Below are 15,190 nucleotides of genomic sequence, written 5' to 3'. Positions count from 1 at the left end.
CACAGAGGCTACCATGTGAACCAGTCTGGCGATATTCCACATCTTTCCTTGTTTGTAGAGCTGCAAGACGTAGATGCAAAGATAGGCTGGCAAAGAGGACTTTGGAAACTTGCAACCATTCATCATGATTAACAGGAGGAGAGATGTTTGGCTGGCCTTACCTCATCACACGCCGCACACCGAGGCTTGAGGCATTCCGCGTGGTGCCGGCCACAATAAATCTTCCCATCTTGATAGAAATAGATGAGATCTACCAGCAGCTCATTGCAGACGCTGCATATAAAGCATGGCGGGTGCCAGCAAACTCCATGACCTGCCCTCGATGCAAAGACGGCTATGTCTCCTCCATTGATTTGGCCTCCACACTGCGAAGACATTAAGGAGGAACCTGCTCATGGCAGCATTGGAAAGAATACGAGGTTCTACAAAATGATACATCATGCATGCTGCTCCTCTGGTTATTCACAACCCAGGTCCTTTGTCAAACTGGGGTTCAAATGAAAATGAAATGATGCGCTCTACACGTGCTCTACACATGAGCATGAGCGCCATCACAGTTCCCAATCACAATGCAGTGGTTGCTGCTTGTACGCTCCAAACCCTGTCCATATATGGATGGGGCTTGGAGCAAGCAAACAACAGCCAGAGCACCAGATTCTGCTTCTCTTTCTGCCTGTTCTGTCTTCCATCAGAGAGAGAGGGAGGCAAGAGAGCTGGGCTGCTTTGATAACGCATAGGAACTTCACAGGATAGCACGTTTCCTTCCACTTGTATCTGGGTTCCCTTTCGTGTGATCAACATGTTGGGAGGTCTTCCCATATTGAAAAAAAATATGGGGAGAAACAGTGGGAGTGTGTTGTGTTCTGATTTTTAAAAATCTTTTAGAAATTTCAACATGCAAAATAATAACATACTGCCATTTTTTCCAGTCTTCTTCATGTCTGCAAGGGAGAACCAGGTGGAGGTTTTGTCCAAAGTATTTTAGACATGAGGGAATACACGCTTTTCTAGGTTCCCTCAATTCTGGCTGTGAGCAAGTTTGTTTTGCTTATGGTTTTATGGTCTAGCAATGCACGGCCTAGGTGCAATTTCCCCTGGGGATTATGTGGGGGGAACCCTCCCCCCCCCAAAGAAATCCACACAAGGAAATTCTCTGACCCTGAGAATAGTTTAATTAATAAGAATTCGTACTAAACTTCCTTTGTAAGGTCAAAGCAAAGAACAAATTTGTCTCCTGACTTGCCAGCGTCTCTTGTTATCACCTCTCATAACCCAAAGCTAAACATTGAGACAAAAAGCATTATCAGTTGTTAAATTTGTATACTGCCCTATACCTGCAGGTCCCAGGGTGGTTCACAAGATAAAATCACAATATAAAAACACAAAATACATAATCAAAACAAAAACAACCCAATAACCCTCTGCAAGAAACACAATTTACAAGATTGTGCTGTATGTGTGCCACAGTAACATAATGCCACAACTTGGGAAAACTGCTCTGTGAATCCAAGGTTCATCTGGCCGCAAACATGTTGTGAAGATAGACCTACCTGCTCACAAATGGCGCCAGTCATGGTGACTGGAAAGGGTCGAACATTGCCTCTGCCCAGGTTCTCTCTTTTCCTCTGATTGCTGAAGAGTTTGAGTTCTCTCTTCTCTTCTTCATCCAGTGAGTTGCAATATCGTACCTAGAGAGAAATCAGCAATGATCTGTGTTACACTGGAAGTTGCAAACCTTGGCTTCTCCTCCAACACTTTTTTTTTTTGCAGGCAACGTGGGAGGAATTTGCCACCTACGGGCAGATATTTCCCCCCTCAACAGATGGGCTTTCAGCCCTGATCAGACTCTCGCAAGCCAATTTCTCTTTTTCCTCTCCTCAAACCACAATGGTCTCTGCTGCTTTCTCTACTACCTGTTTGACTGCTGCTATCCAGTTTATTAATGATACTCCCAATATGCACACATGCACATGATTAAAAAACAATGGCTGCTTATAACTCGCGGAAGACCAATGTGTCATAAAAACATGGTGGTTGACCCTGAAAAGTTGATAGGTCTTAGGATAAGGATGTGTAAGGGAATAATCACAATGCTAGGACACTACTCAAGGAACATGGCCAGACCAGAGATTAATGCACTGGAAAACTGTCAAATCCAAGGAAAATTAAGAAGACTTCCTTGGGTTGTGGCTTTCTAGCCCTTTTCCTCTCACCACTGGTACAGTCAAGTCACATCACACACACATTTAACTTGCAGAAATTAAACTATACATGTTTGGCTTCAGTGCGATTCCGAATCAATTTCAGCCTTTTTCTTCTGCCTGCATCTGTCTCTACCTGTCTCCCTTCCACCTCCATCTCTCTTCCTCCCCCAGTCACTCAACCACTCACACATGGAGGAATGGGGAAAGGCCGTAGAGACACTGCAGAAGGTCTCCCCCATTTGCCAACAAGTAGCAGGCCAGAAAATAAGGAAATGTTGGCTATGTGTGATTTTCACATATGCATGTTATCCTGGGCATGTATAACCTCAGCATATGATGCGATTGCACTGTATCTAAAAGGGACCACCATCTTGCTCTTCTCCTGGCACATACTGGTCTGGTTTCTGTAAGTCAACAGAGTATCGCTAATTCACTTGCTGCTGAACTCAAAGCTGAGAAGGGATAAATTACTTCCTGATTCAGTAGACAAGGCTCTTTTAAAAAGGTACTTCAGTGGCACTCAAAAGAGCTTAGCAAGCTCTTGACGGCGCAGCTTATGGCAGGTCCATAACTATTTGCTTGCTTGTTCACTGAAACTGGGCTCAGGCTTAAGCCAAGACCAACAAGATGTTGTCAGGATGATTAAAAGGCCTCCCCTCCACTGGCCGCCTTGCCTTCAAAAGTTTAAAATGCACACTACAGTTTATCTGGGCGAAACCCAAGTTACTGAAAGGGAGACACACAGACAAACCCTTTTTCAGCCCTTGGAAAATAATTCAATGGACTGCAATTTTGAAGTGCCAACAGGCCATATGTAAAAGATCATCTGAGCGCCCTTGGGTTTTCACCTCCCATTCTGTTTTGTTTTTGAATTTTAACTAGAGTGGTCCCAGACTGCACGATGCTTTTGAAAACACCTTCTCGAGTAACACATTTTAAAATAATCTAAAATAAAAAAGCAGGATCATGCTTCAGGTGCAGAATTCTGGCACAAGTGATGTAAGAGCCTGAAGGCCCTGCCTGAACAAAAGTAACAGTGTGAATTATAATCATATATAACTAACAGCAAACTCATTCTCCAAGGGGCAGACCCTTAAGGAGTCAAAATTGACAATGCCTGCAGGAAAGAGGGAAGGGTCAGGAGGCTTGGGGAACGCCAGCATTTGCAGAAGTACAAAGTTAAACTCAAGAAAGGGAGGAAACCCTGAGGTTGGTAGGCAAACTCAAACCCAACACTGAGCATGCTCAGTGGTCACAGAATGCTGAGTGCTCCCTCGGGGAAAAATTAGGGGAGGGGGGAATAATAGAATCGTAGAGTTGGAAGGGACCCTGAGGTTCATCTAGTCCAACCCCCTGCAATGCAGGAATATACAGCTGTCCCATACAGGGTTCGAACCTGCAACCTTGGTGTTATCAGCACCATGCTCTAACCAACTGAGCTATTTAGGAATGGAATGGAGAACCACAGAAAAGTCACTCCTGCCATACCTCCCTTTGGATCCACCCACCCAAAGCTCTGTCTACCTACCCAACACCAGCTTCACTCAGGGAAGCCATTCCTGTCAACTAAAGATGCTACATGAAACATTCATCTTCAGGGGGCAATAGACCTCTGAACTCCAGATACACAGGATTGCTGTTGTCCTCATGCCCTTGGCTTGTAAGCCTTCCAGAGGGTTATATATATACTTGGCTGCATTTTGCAATTTGGCAATGCTGCACCCTGCACTTTAAAAAAAGGTGTATTTATCTTTTACAGGTATTATGCAGAACAACATTCAATAAACTCTCCCCACACCCCACATGAAAGAACAGATTCATATTACATAGAAAAACTATAGTTTGAAAGTCATCCTACTAGAATCATAAGAGCTGGAAGGGACCTTTAAATGCTCTCATGGGTTGCCTGGGTTGTGATATTTGTTTGGGAGATAAAATGTAATACTTGTATATATGAACCCAAAAGTAAGCTGTGTTTTCCAAAGCCTGCTGGATCTCTATTCCTGTCATATGCTTTCTGTTCTTATAAAAGTCTCTGATCCTGCTTCTCAATTTTTGTATTCCTGTATTCTATCTGGATTAAAAAAGCCAGAGTGGACAATCAAAAGATTATAGGTGAGGTAAAGGTAAAGGGACCCATAACCATTAGGTCCAGTTGTGACCGACTCTGGGGTTGCGGTGCTCATCTTCATTTTTTTTTGGTCGAGGGAGCCGGCGTACAGCTTCTGGGTCATGTGGCCAGCATGACTAAGCCTCTTCTGGCGAACCAGAGCAGCACACGGAAACACCATTTACCTTCCCGTCGGAGTGGTACCTATTTATCTACTTTCACTTTGATGTGCTTTCGAACTGCTATGTTGCAGGAGCAGGGACCAAGCAACGGGAGCTCACCTCATCACAGGGATTCGAACCGCTGACCTTCTGATCAGCAAGTCCTAGGCTCTGTGGCTTAACCCACAGCGCCACCCGTGTCCCATAGGCGATGTAGGAGGAGCTAATTTGCTGCACTAGTTATGCCAGACCTGTAAATTAGCTGTTAAAAATTATAAGCAGGGGTAGAAAGAGAGCTACATCTGCTCCAGCCAGGACTTTTCTTCTAGAAAAATACCAAAGACATTAATACGGTTAAGGATTAATATACTAACGGGAAGAGAGCATTTCTAAATTCAGACTGGAGATAAAAAATTCATTTCCTAAACAGTGTAAAATTCTGGCAAGCTGTGCCAAGAACAATTGTGGGGATGGATCTCTTAACTGATTCCCGTGAAGAGATAGAAAGATTTTAAAGGACTTATTTTAAAGGGCTTATTCTTTTTTGTTCAATCAAGTGCTTCTGAATTCTACAGAACTTCTACAGAAGCAAATCTCTGCACAAAAGGAATACAGATATTCTGTAAGTATCCATCTCCCAAAGGAATTAAGCATTTTTTTTCTAGAGAATTTGGAAATTCTTGCGTCGTTATGGGCCACTGTGTTCTAGAAATGCTTTCTCTTCCATCTTTCCTCTGGGCATTAGATGGTATGAACTTTTCTCTATATTATAACCTAAATCCACTGCCCACTTCACCATCACCTCCTTAGGTTATAATATAGAGTTTGACAAATGGAAGGCATTATGGTGTAAAGGTATGAACTTCACGGCATGTACAACACTCAAGGAGAACATGTATAAGTGGATAAAATTTATAAAACAGGTGATAAAATGTGTTGGAAATGCAAGAGTAAGGAGGGCGACTTTATACATATGTGGTGGTCATGTGAGATACTTAAAAATTTTTGGGAATCTATTTATAATGAATTTTAAAAAGTCTTCAAATACACCTTTAGCAAAAAACCTGAAGCCTTCCTCCTGGGGATAAGTGGTGAAGAAATCAAAAAGGAAGATAAAACATTTTTCCTATACGCAACAGTGGCTGCCAGAACCCTCATAGCACAGTATTGGAAAACGTCTAAAATCCCAACGATAATAGAGTGGCAATCTAAATTGTTTGATTATTTAGAACTGGCAAAATTGACACAGAAAATAAGAAATCAAAAAAGTACAAAATTTAATAATGAATGGGATAAATTCAAGATATATATGGAAACAGAAATAAAAGGAAAATAAAAATGTTGATAAAAAACAAATATATATTTGAAAAACAGTAGGTATGAGATAACGCTTACTACGTAAAAATTGCTTGAAGAATGAGACACTGCAGATAAAAAAATATGATAATTTTTTTCCGAGATAAAGGGAAGTTGATGAGTGTTTGTCAATGTAAGTTGAGTTGTCTATGTTTTTATGTATTACATGTTTCGTTTTTCTTTTTTCCTTTTTTCCCCTTTTTTTCTTGGCTGTGTATGTATGTTTGTGATATGTATGTATGTTAAAAAGCAATAAAAATATTTAAAAAAAAGATGGTATGAACTTTTCTCTCTCTCGCCGAAGCTCAGTAAAGGAGGCTTGGGTCAGGCACTGGATTGCGTCATGCTCTGGATTGTGGACGCATTGTGCTCTTGGGGTTTCAAAACGTTTTTGATAAATGTCCCTCATCAAAAACCCCTGAACATGAGATAAGAGGAAGAGATTGTGAAGAGCTCCAAAAATATCTGTCCAAGGTGGCATGAATATGTCAAATACAACTCAATATAAACTCAGCACATTGAGTCAAAAAGTCCTAACTTTGGGCAGCCTGAGATGGCAGTGACTGGCCAGGAACTGGATCAGTTAGCTTTTTGAAATATGAAGTGGTATATAAATGCTTTTAAATAAACAAACAAGTAAATCTTGGGGACATAGTGAATAGCTGAATGAAACATTGATCCAGGATATGCCAGCCCTGAAAAAGGCAAATCCCATTTTAGGAAAGGCATAAAATATAAACCTGACAATATAATAATGGCATTATAAAAAATATATCATCAAACAGGACTCTCTCCTTAAATGATCACCTTATTTCAGAGCAGGAATAAATTATTTCCCCAGTTAAATATTATGGACCAGCTAAAGTGATGCTCCAAACATGAGTGTAGCTTAAGAGTAGCCTGTAGACTCACACAAAGCAAAGATATGAAAATAAAGAATAATTAAAGGGCAGAAATAGTCCAAGGGAAGGGGGAAACCCAGCCATGCCCCCTAACCAGGGAGTTTGTTTATATCTAGAAAGTAAGCTCTTTGGAACAGAGAGTTTTAAAAAGCATTCCCTGCTCTATGCTAAAACAGCAATAAGGGGCATACCACACTTCTTTAAAAAGACAAAACCTTATACCAGGGTAAAAATATTCAAGATAATTACAGTTGTAACTTGGTTGACGAATGCCTTAGCAGTCGAATGTTTTGGCTCCTGAATGCCACAAACCCGGAAGTGAGTGTTGCAGTTTGTGAACGTTCTTTTGGAACCCGAATGTCCAGCAGGGCTTTCATGGCTGCCGATTGGCTGCAGGAAGCTCCTGCAGCCAATCAGAAGCCGCGCCTTTGAAGCCGAGTGTTTTGGAAGTTGAATGGACTTCCGGAACTTATTCCGTTCAGTTTCCAAGGTACGACTGTATTTATCTCATCTGTCTTTGGCCAAAACAGGCCTACGAGGTGGGTCACAGAATAAGATTTTCAAGCCAGATTAAAACAGCTGGAAAATCACTTCTAACACCAGAGTAAGATTGGGGTGAAGGCCAACCTGGCGCCCTACAGATGTTTTGGAGCAAAACTCCTATCAGCCCCAGCCGGCACTGCCCTGGGGGTCACCAGCTTGGAGAAAACTGTTCTCAAGCACGACCGGGAACTGGGATTGAGCACACATTTGCAGCACTGCAAGGCATTCATTTTAGAAGTGTATAAATACCACTAAAAGTACATGAAGTCAACAGCCCTCAACTGCTATTGCTCCAACCTAGAAGCTGCATATAACCATTGTGATCAATAGTCATTGATCAACATCCTGTTATCAATTTATCTGAAGCCATCTTCAGCTAGTGGCCATTGTGACATCTTGCAGCAGTGAATTCCATGAATTATCTATGGGTTGTATTGTTTTCCTTGAGGCTCCAGCCAGTCACTTTTGGATGAGGGAGTAAAGCTTCTCTCTATCTGCTTTCTTCACACCCTGCCTAATTTTACAGCCGCCCCTTTCTATATTGGGAGACCCATCTGTCTCTGGACTCATTTGTAGTTGGCAACTTTTAAGACTATTGATGAGTTAAAACTCAATTCCAAGAGTACTTATCACCTTGGAACATCTTTGCTTGAACTTCAGTCTCCATCCCTGGGCCTTAGTCTAGACTCCAGTTCTACAGTTGGAGGATCTCACTCTAAGGGAGGTATTTAATGTCTTTTGAGTCTCTTCCAGCAGCAGGATTTTACAATTCTGTTAACAGCTTTTTGAAACGAAAACAAACATGTCTCAGCTTCACAGCATAGTACATTTGATAGGCTACCAGAAGTTTGTTTTTTGATTTTTTTAACCTCACATGCTCATGGTACTAGCGAACACTAGCAGCTAACTATAACACAGCCAGGGCAACCCAACACACTGACAAAGTTATGGGAAGTTCAAGAAGAGTACCATGAATCAAGTCCATTTGCAAACACAGGCATTAACACAATCCGGATTTGCAATACTGTAATATGCAAAAAATAATTATATATATATATATATACAACAATGGAATAATTGGTCCTTTGGATCAAGGTAGTTTTCATTTAGTCAAGCTGAGTGAGGATTGGGTTTTGAGAGAAATCATCTCCCTACTCCATTTCCAATTTCTTCAGAACCTAAAATTGCCCCCTGACATGAAAAACTATGTCTCACCACACAACAAAAGTGTTACATTGTGGCCTACTCATTGTTATTGTTATTATTTACTGAATTTGTATACTGCCCTTCATCCAAAGATCACAGGGTGGTTTACAACATAAAAACAAACACCAAATACATAACAAAAAAGCAAACAAAATCAAATCAATAACTCCCCTCCCACAAATACATTTAAAAGGCCATAGAATGTTTAACCAGCCAAAGGCCAGGTTATAGAGGAAAGTATGGTACCTAAAGGTATGTAGCAAAGGTGCCAGGCAAGCCTTCCTGGGGAGAGCATTCGAGAAACAGGGAGCCAACACCGAAAAGGCCCAGTCTCGTGTTGCTACCCTCTGGGCCTCTTGTGGAGGAGCCACATGAAGAAAGTTCTCAGATGATGATCACAGAGTCCAGGTCAGTTCATATGGGGAGAGGTGGTACAGCATCAAACATTAAAAAGTTCCCTAAACAGGGCCACCTTCAGTTGTCTTTTAAAAGTAAAATAGTTGTTATTAACTTGACATCTGCTGGGAGGGCATTCCACAGGGCAGGCGCCACTACTGAGAAAGCCCTCTGCCTGGTTCCCTGTAACCTCACTTCTCGCAGTGAGGGAACCGCCAGAAGGCCCTCGGCGCTGGACCTCAGTGTCCGGGCAGAACGATGGGGGTGGAGAAGCTCCTTCAGGTATACGGGACCGAAGCCGTTTAGGGCTTTAAAAGTCAGCACCAACACTTTGAATTGTGCTCAGAAGCATACTGGGAGCCAATGAATATCTTTCAGGACAGGTGTTATATGGTATCAGTGGCCAATCCCAGTCACCGCATTCTGGATTAATTGCAGTTTCCAAGTCACCTTCAAAGGTAGCCCCACATAGAGCGCATTGCAGTAGTCCAAGTGGGAGATAACTAGAGCATGCACCACTCTGGCAAGACAGTCTGTGGGCATGTAGGGTCTCAGCCTACATACCAGACAGAGCTGGTAGACACCTGCCCTGGACACAGAATTAACCTGCGCCTTCATGGACAGCTGTGAGTCCAAAGATTTAAAGAAGCCTTCTCCAACTTTGTGCCCTCCAGTTGTTTGAACTTCAACTCTTATCTCTAACCACCATCTAGCTGGTGCTGATGGAAGGGCACCAGGTTGGAGAAGGCCAGTTTGGGGACTGAGCTTTCTCTATGGGTGTCCATTCTCTTGCATGCGATTTAGTAATCATCTGAAAACCACTTAAGGTGCTGCTGGTATTCTTAACAAAGAGAAGCTAAGTCAGTCTTCAAAACAATGCTCAACTGGAGCAAAGTGAGTAGAGACTTCTGGGGTGCCAAAGTATCAGGAAGCAGTTTGGGGTTTTTTGTCCGGCTTTGGAAGTTTTTGGTATGGATGTAAGGTCTCGTTCTGTGGCTTTAGTTAACTGAAAATACGATGAACACAGCTCCCCATGTTCTTTTCCAGTGGAGAGGAAGAGCTGCGAGTTTTAAATACTCTTCTGCGAAGCAGCAAATGTTGTGGCCAGGGCAGCAGTTGCTTGCTGTGGAATCCAAAGGGGGGGGAATCAATCCCTAAGAGGGGCACAACATAAAATGCAGAAGTAGAACTATTTTTTCAGGAAAGCAGGAGAGGAGGAAAGGGTTAAATTCCTCACTGGTGCATTTGCATTTTTAAAAAAACCCTGTTACAGATAGGTAGCTGTGTTGGTCTGCCATAGTCAAAACAAAAAAAATTCCTTCCAGTAGCACCTTAAAGACCAAGTAAGTTAGTGTGTATCTGAAGAAGTGTGCAAGAACTAACTTAGTTGGTCTTGAAGGTGCTACTGGAAGGAATTTTTTTTTGTTTTAAAAACCCCTGTTATGTTAGATGCAAATATGCATTTCATGCCTTATGTAGCTTAGTAAGTCAGTGGTTAACAACCTGGTGCCCTCTGGGTAATTTTTTCGGACTACAACTCCCATCAGCCCCAGCCAGCATGATCAATGGATAGGGATGGTGAGAGATGAAGCCCAAATCTTCTAGGGGGAACCAGGTTGACAAAGGCTGAGCAAGTGGCTCCTCACAGTGGCAAGTTGCAGATGTGGTGCAAGCAACCCATTTTAATGTGTCCCAAAGACAACATTTAAAATTTTACTTTTTGCTATCACATATAACGTCACAGTCAGATGCAATAAAAAGCCTGTATGTTTCAGTTCTTCAATTCAATACAAAAGCAGAAAACTTAATATTTTAGCACCCGCATAAGAAATATATGCTCTTTTATCTAGCAATATTTTAACCCACAGCAGCAACAATTCTGCACAGAGAGAAACATTTATTGTACCTATAGTTACAATTTAAGAGTATGTCATTTACACTGAGAGCCAGGCCAGTTTATCTGTGAGTCTGAGCCCAAAAGCTTTCATTATTTTTATGTATAAAAAACTATCAACATCTCTCACCACAAAATATGTCTTTTCCAGGAAAATAAAAGTTGGAAACTGCGATTCTCAGTCAAAGCAAAAGCAAAAAATATTGAAGAGATAAACGTAAGTAATAGGACATCTAGACTCTAAATAGGCATTGCATAAATATGCATTTCCAGATAAAATATGAGGACTGTTTCCCTTTCTACTCAACTGAGAACAAGTACAGAGGGCAGGGTCTCTGCCAAGTAATTCATCAGCCAGCACTGAGAGTGGTGGGGAGGGGGCAAAGTGAGGAAAACATTTTTAAGAACCCAGAGAGCTTTTGCAAAACAATCCTTTAACAAATCCTTTGCCAGAGCCTTGGTTAACTGGCTAATTGCTGCACGCAACAGCGACATCAGAAAGATGGTCCAGTCCCCTGCGGTGTGCACTAAGCCAATGTTTCCCCAATTATTTCTAAATGACTCACCTCATTGTCGTGTGGCGGCAGCTGGTGAAGGAGCTGTTTGATACGGGCTTTCTCCCCTGGGCTGTTCACGTAGGGCACTTTGTCTTCTGGGAGGCAGCTGTAGTACTGATGAACCTAAATGTTAGAGAAAGGGGGACTGCAGTACAATGTCTTGGCTTCGTTTTTGTTTTTGTTTTGCTTTCGACTGACAAGACACAGAGAAATCAAGCGCTCTGAGCAGCGGCACTGAAGATTACCAAAAACGTGCAGCTATTTTCAAAAAACCCCAAAACAAAACAGAAAAGCAAACTTTCCTTAGGACAAAGGCAAATGCTCTTTATCTGACAGAAACCAAAATTTGTTTGGAAGAGGGTCAAAGCAAGAGCGAGGGCGAGGGGAGAGCAGTCTGTTTTCGGTCTAAAGCTAACCCGCCAAGGTCGTACTTTACCGTTTTCTCTGTCACTCTCCAGAATGTAAGCATGTTTCCCTTGGCTAGGAGGATCTGTCAGCACCTGCCTTTGTGAGCGTAGGTTAAGACGCTCCCCCTTGGCATCCAATCTATGACTGGGTAACTGAGCCTCCACCTACACTCCAGCCCCCAAGGCCTTTTCTGTAACAATTTGTGAAAATAATCAGCAGATAAAATCTGTCGGAAGGCTGGGTTCTCCCTTTAAGTCTCAGAGTGTGTAATTAAAAACAAACATGAAGAGTGCAGCACAAGGTGCAGTGCAACAAGGCCGGGTCCCAAGAGATCCCATTTCTCGTACGTGGGTTGATGATGGGCACACACTTCCGCTGCAGCTATGGACCCTAACAAAGCAGCCTAGTGCTTCCCGGAGACCAGCTACAGCACAGCATCACGCTCTGTGATCATTCCAACACAATGCTTGCAAGGTGGAAACAGCGAGCGGCAAGTAACGCCGAGTACAAACAGCCCCGTCTACTTGATCTGAGGGAACACGGTTCAGAACGTGGAAGCTGGGGATTGCTCTCTACCTTCTTTTCCGGATCATGCTGCACTCAGAGGAGCCCAGCTGACGTTCAATGGAAAATCCTGTCACTCAAGCAACCCAATGGCTTGCCTCAAAGTTTCTGTACCAGGTTGCCCCTTCTGAAACATAACAACTGGCTGCTAGGACATGTGTGTGTGTGGCAAGAATGTGACACCATTTTGGAGGTACAGTGGTACCTCAGGTTACATACGCTTCAGGTTACAGGTGCTTCAGGTTACAGACTCTGCTAACCCAGAAATAGTACCTCAGGTTAAGAACTTTGCTTCAGGAGGAGAATAGAAATCATGCTCTGGCGGCAACAGGAGGCCCCATCAGCTAAAGTGGTGCTTCAGGTTAAGAACAGTTTCAGGTTAAGAACGGACCTCCGGAACAAATTAAGTACTTAACCCAAGGTACAACTGTATTGTATCCTCAGAAACACAAGCACCACCATCACGTCCCATGACAACGCTGGAGGAATGGTGCGATTTGTACAGCCTCTTCAACTGTACCGACTCCAATGGGGAGCAGCTCTTTGGGGTGTCAGACAGTGATTTTTTCACATCATTTGCTGTATGTTCCTTTAATTAACTGGGTATGCCAGAGAAAAAACCTGGGACTGTCTGCATGCAAACCACGGTCTCTACCACAAAGCTATGGTCCCTCCTAGCAAGGGGCTCATCATTGCCACATTGAGAGTCTCCATGCCTGCACCAGGAATGTTTTAGCCCAAAGCACCTCAGAAAACACTTCATTGTCCTATGATCCTCCCTTTGCTCATAAAACTCATAAAGCCAACAGAAGAAGGCCTGCTCTCTAAACGCCAGCACTGGGTGATGTGAAGCCAGTGGAAATGAGAGACATGGCATTTCAATGGAGGGGCCATTGGTGCAATATTCCCTCCCTAGAGGGGTTTGCTTGGGTTTTAGGAGGTAATGCTGCTCCAGCAAACATTTATAAATGTCAATTTTCTTCCGGTCTTAAATGATGCTTTATTGCAATCCTCTGCTATGAACTTGTAATTGTTATTTATGTTGGGGTTTAAAGAACAACAACTTTTAATTGGCAGAGAGCCAGTGTGGTGTAGTGGTTAAGAGCGGTAGTCTCGTAATCTGGGGAACCGGGTTCACGTCTCCGCTCCTCCACATGCAGCTGCTGGGTGACCTTGGGCCAGTCACACTTCTCTGAAGTCTCTCAGCCCCACTCACCTCAAAGAGTGTTTGTTGTGGGGGAGGAAGGGAAAGGAGAATGTTAGCCACTTTGAGACTCCTTAAAGGGAGTGAAAGGCGGGATATCAAATCCAAACTCTTCTTCTTCTTCTTCTTTTATATAGAAGACATCTTATTGCTTTTTAACTGTTGTTGCCTGTTGAGGGCCTTTTTTGTTTTTGAGTGTGCAGTTGGATATAATTTAAGTAAATTAATCAAAGCAAACCTTACAGGGATGTGAATGGTATGTATGGGATCACAACTATCCTTGCACTAAGAAGTTCTAAGCAAATGTGTATGGGAATGGGATGAGGCTGTAACGTGCTCTGTCCCTACCATCTTAGATTTTACCCGGGGGGAAGTAGAAATTAGGTTTCTCAGAACTATCACCCCAACACAGTAACAGGAAGGAGAGACAGCTCATACAACAGGATAGCTCTCCATTATCTACGCCAGAATGAAAACAGCCACATAATGCACTCACATTGAAGCTCCGTGTTTATTTTACATGCCCAACCCCATTGCATCATTTGCATGCATCACAGAAAGAGATGCTTTGAATGAAGCCCAGAACTGCAAAGAAAGTTTATGCAATGAATCCACAACTATGCCTCCACTCTATATTATGAGCAACCAATTTGTTCAGCCAAGGAATTTCCAACCAGAAGTCTTAAAAGCCACCAACTAAATGGTTACAAATAAGATCTCAGCACCACTTACTTTGCATTTATAGCGCATCCTTCACCTGGTTCCTGAACATGCAGTTCATTAAGCTGAACGCGAAGGAAGGCGATACAGCCAAGTTTAGGAAGACTAACCGAACCAAAGCTCGCCTGAGCAGCCTGTAACTTGGGTGGTTGAAATCTCAAGCCAGGTCTCCGATTACTCCTTTTCTCCACCACAATCATCAGTTGATTTCTGAATGTCTGCATTTAACAATCAAATGCCCCTGTCGATAGCTAACTGCCTCTGTGCTCTGTAGATACAGCACTGCTGATTTTCTGCTATTGAGCATCCGTGCCCAGGACGCCCTTGAAACTGTGTGAATCCACAAGTAATTTATTCTTGACTGGCTGCCAAATTATGTCACGCTTGTCCCCAAGGTAATAAGCTGTAAAGACCCAGAGCACAGACAGGAGGAGATAACAAGTCTAAATAGCAATCAGGTTATCGTGTGCGTAGATATTTGTTTTCTGGCCGTGGCACAGGAAAAACCAGAGCACAACGCTTTCAAGCATTTCCTCTGGGAAGTCTTCCATTTCATGTCAGGAGGTCTGTCGGAGCTATCTCCCATCAGATTAAAGAAATAGCTCTGCAGGGATGGGCAAATGACTTTGGGAAACTAAAACCAACCCAAAACAGAGACAGCAGGTCCTGACCTGCACCTCGTCACCTGAAACGAACCAGGGACTGTTAAGGAGATTTGGATCAGATCCAAGAAAGACGCCATTCAGGTAAACCCCAAAGAAAGCACCGACTCCTTCGGATTCTGCCCAGGTGATTTCAACTCCTTGCTCTGCAGGCAAATCGTGAATGTCATCATTAAAAGGATTTTCAGAAGCTTTCGCTTTTACCATCCTTCAGAATCAATGCATGTTCTCCTTGGGCTGTAAAACTGGGCGCCAGCCAAGAGAGAATCCCAGAGCACATCCACCTCAATGATAGGCAGTTGC

General features: G+C 43.0%; 2 protein-coding genes across 3 annotated transcripts in view; one reads left to right on the top strand and one right to left on the bottom strand.

The window, feature by feature from the left end:
- PRICKLE2 (prickle planar cell polarity protein 2) overlaps positions 1 to 15,190 on the bottom strand; it is a 246,066-nt gene that overhangs the window by 37,787 nt on the left and 193,089 nt on the right. For both annotated transcript variants that reach the window (XM_083723501.1, XM_083723502.1), the window contains 3 exons: positions 11,339 to 11,452; positions 1,551 to 1,688; positions 162 to 365 (listed from right to left, as the gene is read on the bottom strand). In XM_083723501.1, coding sequence (XP_083579627.1) covers positions 162 to 365; positions 1,551 to 1,688; positions 11,339 to 11,452 — 456 coding nt within the window. The remainder of the gene's footprint in view (positions 1 to 161; positions 366 to 1,550; positions 1,689 to 11,338; positions 11,453 to 15,190) is intronic.
- Positions 1 to 15,190, top strand: part of LOC310837919 (uncharacterized protein C3orf49) — a 405,030-nt gene that overhangs the window by 211,097 nt on the left and 178,743 nt on the right. The window lies entirely within an intron of this gene.

Source organism: Podarcis gaigeae, assembly GCF_964106915.1.
Source record: "Podarcis gaigeae genome assembly, chromosome: 2".
Classification (NCBI taxonomy): domain Eukaryota; kingdom Metazoa; phylum Chordata; class Lepidosauria; order Squamata; family Lacertidae; genus Podarcis; species Podarcis gaigeae.
Note: the sequence above shows the minus strand (reverse complement) of the source record. Positions and strands in the feature narration are given on the sequence as shown.